The 7,265-nt window shown below is 36.6% G+C and overlaps 1 protein-coding gene across 1 annotated transcript; it reads left to right on the top strand.

Annotated features, from left to right (window-relative positions):
• Positions 1–3,168: 3,168 nt before the first annotated feature.
• LOC104586260 (F-box family protein) lies at positions 3,169–4,793 on the top strand. Its single transcript, XM_010243433.3, has one exon. It carries the CDS (start codon positions 3,379–3,381, stop codon positions 4,468–4,470), a length of 1,092 nt encoding a protein of 363 aa, XP_010241735.1. The 5' UTR covers positions 3,169–3,378; the 3' UTR covers positions 4,471–4,793.
• Positions 4,794–7,265: the final 2,472 nt, after the last annotated feature.

The raw sequence follows: 7,265 nt of genomic DNA, 5'->3' as shown, positions 1-7,265 counted from the left end.
AAGAATCTTTTGCAATCTAGATGAGATGCTACTACAGATTCTAAGAGTTGATTTCATAAAGTTTGGACTTTGACCAGAAGCTTCAACAAACTTATCAAGTATCTCCCTAATCTTCACACAAGACGGAATGGTAGCTTTAGCAAAAATAAGACAATCATCAACAAATTGAAGAATAGGGATATAAGGACCATCCCTTAAGGCTTTAAAACCAATTTGACTCTTATGCTTTCTTAATTCATCAATTAGGTTCCTAGTTAAGGCTTCAACACATAATACAAAAATGTATGGGGATAGAGGATCTCCCTGCCTAATGCCCCTAGATGGCTCAAAACTTCTAGAAGGGGAGTCATTAATCAAAATTTTATAGGAGATTGATTTTATGCATGACATGACCCAATCAATCCATTTCCTATGGAAGTCAAACTTTGTAAGACCTTTCTCAATAAAAGACCATTCTAGCCTGTCATAGGCCTTCTCCATATCAACCTTACCGGCCAAAAAGCCTGAGATCCCTTTTTTCTTTTTCATATTATAGAGCATTTCATGTGCAATAAGAATGTTATCATTAATATGTATGTGTGGGACAAAAGCAATCTGAAGTGGAGAGATAATGTCATTAGGAATCGACTTAAGTCTATTTACCAAAATTTTGATAATGATTTTATAAATCACATTGCAAAGACTTATAGGCTTGAATTTGTTTACATTATCTGGGTTCTTAACTTTGGGAATAAGAGTGATGAATGTTTCATTAAGAACCTTATTTAATTTTTCAGAATTAAAAAAAGCTCTTATGACATTGCACACCGTGTTTCTAATGATATTCCAAAATTTTTTGAAGAATAGAGCATTTAGCCCATCTGGGCCAGGAGTTTTGAGGTCTTTCATTAAGTTAACAACTTCCCAAATCTCTCTATTTGTAACTTCTGTACAAAGTAATTTGTTTTACTCCACTAAGATGCAAGGATTTATGTTTTTGATGTAATCATCCACCCCATGAACATTATCAGACTCATATCTTTCCTCAAATTTTTTGACAATAAAGTCTACTAATTGTTGTTGGTCTTCTATCTAGTCATTCTCGTCGTTTTTTAATCTGAATATTCTAGTTGAATTTCTTCTAATAGTAACCATTGTAGGGAAAAATTTATTGTTTTTGTCACCAAAATTCATCCAATCAATTATGGCTTTTATATAAATATAATACACACATCTATGTATTTTCTCAAGTGGGTTTGGGTTGGTTTAGGCTTAAGGTTTTGGCTAAGGCCCAACCTACAGCCCGAAAACTCAGGCCTAACCCATGCAAAAACTCGAGTTTAGTCGAGTTGGACTTTCCAAATTTGCACCCTTAATAATGATAGTAAATAATACGTTTCTAAAAATTTCTATATATATTTTTATAATTTTATGTTTATAAAAATTATTCTTATTTGTCACACTCATTTTTGTTTAATATGATGAGTATATGATATTAGAGAATTGCCCAAATGTTTTCTATATTTTTATCTTTTTAATTATTATCGTTTAACTATGACATCAAGGGTAGACACATTTTATTGACTCACCACCAAATATGAAAGCAACTCCATTTTTGGGTTGGTCTTAAATTTGTATTTTATTTCTATCATCAATAAAAATAATTGTTCTTTGTCACACATATTTTTCTTTAATAGGGTTAATTAATATAGGATTGAATTGAAAAAGGTAATTGATATCCTAAATATAAGCCTTAATGAGAAGGAATTGAATGAGGAGAGATGTACTAGTTAAAATTACATTTTGTGACCTCACAATTAGAGAGTGACCAAATTCAGAAATAGGAATATTTAGTCAAGAATAAGATTTAATAAATGTTAATGGAGTTAATGCCTAAATATAAGACTTAACAATAGTATTTAAAATGAGACAAGTGGTTCTTCAAATTATATTTTTATCCTTACAATTAGAGAGGGATTAAATTCAAAAATAAGGTATTTGTCTTTATGTATTCCCATCCTTTATTACCAAATTAAGAAAGGCCAAAATTTATGTGGAAATATCAAAATACCACATGAAAGTACTTGAAAAACACCCCTAATTTAACCATTTTTTCTTGGGAAATTGTCAAAAACTCACCAAGAGTTTTCAGCATTTCTTTTAAACTCACCATGACTTTTCAAAATGTCTAAAACTCACCATGTCACTAACTTGACGTTAAAGAGACTAACAACTGTTATTATATTACCATTTTAACCTTCATAGAAAATATAAAATATGTACATATATTTTAATATTTAGATAAGGAAAAAAGGAAAAAGTTCAAAAAATATTTTCAAATATAAAATACATAAAAACATAGAAATTGGAAAAAAATATAAAAAATTATAGAAATTGCACACTAAATAAAAAATTATTTTCAAATTATAGAAACTATAGAAATTGAGAAACAAAATTAAAAAATAAAAATTGTAAAAAAACATCAAAAATTATAGAAGAGCATAGAAATTGCAAATAAATAAAAAAATACATAAAATTTTATAGATTGTAGAAAATGGAAAAATATAAAAAAACAGAAATTATAAAAAACATTAGCAATTATAACAAAACACTAAAATGTAAAAAATAAAAATAAAATTGAAAAATAATAAAGACCCTTTTCCTCTAACTCATCATTTAAGAGTGATTTAGTCATAAAAATTATTATTTTATGTTGATACACCTTAACAAACATTAACAGTGTAGCAGTAACAAAGGTGAGTTTTAGAAAATAAAAACTTTGATGAGTTTTAGACGTTTTAAAAAGTTGTGATTGAGTTTGAGAAAGAGTGAAAACTCATTGTGACGTGGCTTACCCCTTTCAAAAATAAAAAACAATTTCAATAATTGTCATCGACGTCGACTGCATGACGTGGCTTATCATGCCATATCTATATAAGTGGGCTCAGTTGCCCAAACCAATTTATGCTGACGTGGCTAATCGGAAAAGTCTAACGTAATCCTGTCTTGCTCTGACATGCTTCATGCGGTCCACCTGAAACCCACCACTCCAAGTCTCCAATCATCTGATCACCAATGATCTGCTTGAATCAGGAAGCATCGGCCCATCACTTATATGCCGCGTGTCTCTCATAAGGGTAAGCACTAAGCAGCATACACAACCTCTATTGAAGCACAGTGCTCAGAGAAAGCAACTGAACAAAACAGTCAGTGCTCAACAAAACAACCACGAGCCGGTCTCGGTTTTCCAACCCCTCGCCAATCCCGGTCGTATATAAGCGAACCATTCCCCGTCATTCCAGAAATTCCGGCCGAAGCGCGCCTGATTCGATTGTCTCCGTCCGACCCTCGAGAAAGATTATCCCAATTTCGGATTCACTGTTGCGCAGCTCACAATTGATGGATACGTCTCTGATTCATCTCCTCCCTCAGGACACTCTCCATCAGATCTTCTCCAACCTCCCCCTCCGTCAGATCTTAATCTGTCGATCCGTCTGCAAATTATTCTACGAGACTCTAACCTCGCCTTCCTTTCTAAACCTCATCTCCGTCCGACCACCTTTCCCGCTCATCGCTCTCCGTCCGCCCCACCACCAGCGCCACGTGTCTCCCCATCATCCCTTTCTCCATGTCTTCGACCCCGACCTCACCCAATGGCTCAGATTCCCGCTTGGTTTCCTCCCGTTCAAGTCTACCGCCGCCATAGCGTCGTCCTTCGGTCTCGTTTACCTCTGGGCTGACTCCCCCGATTCCAGCAAGTCACTTGTCCTCTGCAATCCGCTGACTCGGCAATTCCGGGTGTTGCCACCGCTTGGCTCGGCCTGGTCCCGGCATGGAACCGTCCTGGCGGGCACCGGCGGCCGAGTCTTGGTTCTCACTGAACTCGCTGCCCTGTATTTCTCTGGTTCTGGGCCGTGGCTCAAGTTTTCTTCCAATTTGGTTTCCAAGCCTCGATGCCCGATTTTGGTGTCCGACTCCGTTTTCGCCCTCTGTGATGTGGGTTCGCCGTGGCGAAACCAGTGGAAGCTGTTCTCGTGTACGGTTGCTGAGCTTGAGAAGTCACAGGGGTGGAATCGATTAGAGAAGCAAGAATGGGGCGACGTGTTTGATATATTGAAGCGGCCCCGGTTGGTTCGGGGGACCGGGAATCGTCTTCTGATGGTTGGTGGGTTGAAATCCTCCTTTTCGTTGAATGCTTCGTGCTCGACGATATTGATTTTGAGGTTAGATTTGGAAACATTGGAGTGGGACGAAGCGGGTCGAATGCCGGTCGAAATGTATCAGAGCTTTCAAGAATCGAGTAAGTTTAAGGTGTTTGGAGGGGGTGATCGCCTGTGCTTTTCGGGGAGAAAGGTGGGGAAATTGGCAATGTGGGATTGTTCTTCAGAGGTGGGGAAAGGGGAATGGAGATGGATTGATGGGGTTCCGGCAAATGGCGATGGGCTCTGTAGGGGATTTGTCTTTGAAGCTAGACTCACAGCGGTGCCTTGATGGGTTGATGGGGTACACGGGTCTCTTGTCATGTTGATGGACATTGGTATGTAGGCAATGCGTCCTTGTGGTGTCCCGTGTAGAAAACTTCCATGTTTTTCAGTGATACTTCATTTGATCCAGAACAGTTAATCTAACTGAGCCATATCCCTTCCTGTATTGATTCAAAATTGCCTTCTTTTTTGCTTTATGTCGTTCTAGCTAAAACTAATTTGCAGGTCTGATAAGCATCTGCATTGAGTTAATATCTTTCTCATTTAGTAATAGGTAATGGTCTGTTATCTTTCTCATTGAGACTAATTAGGGATGAGCTCTTTTCTGATCAAGGTTTATGGGGAGTCGGCCAGAGTAGCTGAAGATGAGGAATTGTAAATGCCCGTATTGTTTTGATGGTTAAATTGATTTGAACTACTGATGTTTTTGACGCAGAAAAAAAATTCTAGATTAATTAATCACTTTTTCATTTTAAAGAGTTTGCTTTTCCTGCACTTGAGATATTCTATGCTTCTTCTCTCAATTGTGTAATTCATCTTTTCTATATTTACTGTCTGAAACCTAGGGAACCTGAAAAATTCTATCTAATAGTAGCTGGGTTGCAACTTAGATGGAATTGATTACATGTTTTGTATCAGCATCGTTAACATCCTACAGGAGCAGCTCATTGTCTCTTTTCTAGTCTTTCCATTAATCATTATCATATTTAACTACATTTATTTTGCTTAATGTTCTTGAAATCACAATTATTTAGTCCAGAACAGTCACATAATGCTTATCATTCATGTATAACTGTGGAAAAATATATCCTCTTTACAGACTTAGCTCAAACTGTATAGTTAACGATTATCTGCAATCTCTTCCGGCCTATACATTATAGAGCCAAAATATTGGTCATTTGCAATATTTCTTGATCCTTAATTCCAAGTAACTCTTCATTTCTTTGTGTGTTTTTAATGAAGATACAATGTTGTGTGTTGATTCTATTCTTCATTCAACTTAGTTCAAAAACCCTTAGGCACTCCTCCAGTATCCTTTATGACAACCAAAATACTTTAAGGAGATTCAAACTAAGACAGGATATTTGGAATTCAAGCAAATGTGTCTAACAAACTGGTGTTTTCTTTGCTTCTGAGTTGGGAAGCCACATGATGGGACATTTTAACCATTTGAAGCTTCATGTTTTTAATTAGTCTTATACATGATCAATGTTCAAGGCCCAGGCCCCATAAACGGCCACATTATGCCAAAGAAAAAGCCTAAGGTTAGGTCCGTATCCAGTGCACCCCTCCCAAGACCCCAGATAGCTGGGACCAACATTGGGTATTGGCCTTTTCATGATCAATGTTCAAGGTTTCTGTCCAATGTCAAACAACAATAACCTACAATCCTTCTCCCACTTTATATGTTCAGACTTCAGAAATCCTTAAAGAAAAATCAACCTGAGTCCATGGAATGGGGTCATGATCTCAGTTCTCAAAGAGTCTCTAAAACCTAAATGGCCATAGGAAACCCAGGTGTTATGCACTCCTGACTTCTAAAGACCACCAAGTCGTGAAGGCCTTGGCCTCCTTGAAGAGCATCCATCAAAGTTAAGATTAATACCTCTGTGTACCGAGGGAAGAGATTGTAATGCATTGTTAACCTCTAATCAGGTAAGCCACCAAGATGCCTTTGAATCCATCTCTACTTCATTGACCACTCTGATAGTGAAGACCAATGATAACCTCTGGATGTTGAATTCTGTTGGAGAAGATTTTTAGCATTCCTCTTATCCCAAATTCTCCAAACAAAAGCAGTTCTGGTGCTTCTCCACATAATTCATCCTCTCCTGGTATGTGGTGAGAGAACAACTATCCTAAAGCAAATTAAGATGTCATTATTGGGCTGTCAATAGGTGCAATCAAGAGGCATAAAATGATTTCAGCTCTTGATATCAAACTTACAGTTGAGACTGTGGTTGACTGATTGAATGTGCCTTGACAAAAGACAAACATGATTAGATAGATTCCAAAGTTTTCATCTATGCTAGAGCATTTCATAAGTTTTGTACTTAATATGTACCATTTTCAAATAGAAAGCTCTACTTTTTAACTGAAAGGTGTCCAATAAATGGCTTTTACTATAAACACTAGGATTAGGGTTGTTGACATCTTGAAAATTAAAGAATGGGAAACAAGGAGTCTTTTTGCATTCCCTGCTATCAGCATGACTGGGATTAAGAGGACATCTTAAATTTCTAGTAAACATGAAAACTATGTTAGAAGGTTGAGCTTATATCTTTCTGCAGTGGTTGTGGATGAGCTAACTGATTAATATGCAAGATAGCTCCTGTGGTAAATTTTATTTGTGAATGGCATTAATTGATCATCAAGACTGAAGGGGTAAATATGAGGCTAGAAAAATGGAGGAATAACTTAAGCTGCATTTGGTTCTCAGGGAAATAAGGCCTTTGCTACTTTTTTGGATAAAATAAGCAGAAAAAGGTGGTTAAAGTCATTTGGTAAAACACAAATCCTTATCCATATAGGTGGGTAAAGGGTGTTTTGGCAGGCAAGTTTTTAGGAAATAAGATCTCCAATCTCCTTTTTCTTGTCCCTTAAAAACTTGTTATCTGAACTTGGTCTTTCTTTTTTTTGATAATTATCTGAACTTGGTCTTTCAAAAGCACATTTTACATATTTCAACTTCAATGAAATTTAGAAAATGCCCATAACCCTCCAAACACAATATAAGTTGCTTTTTTATGACCACTAAGCCTTTAAGTTGCTTTAAAACACACCATCATCATCATCATCCAA

Source organism: Nelumbo nucifera, chromosome 1 (genome assembly GCF_055504915.1).
Source record: "Nelumbo nucifera cultivar China Antique chromosome 1, China Antique-T2T, whole genome shotgun sequence".
Lineage (NCBI taxonomy): Eukaryota > Viridiplantae > Streptophyta > Magnoliopsida > Proteales > Nelumbonaceae > Nelumbo > Nelumbo nucifera.
Note: the sequence above shows the minus strand (reverse complement) of the source record. Positions and strands in the feature narration are given on the sequence as shown.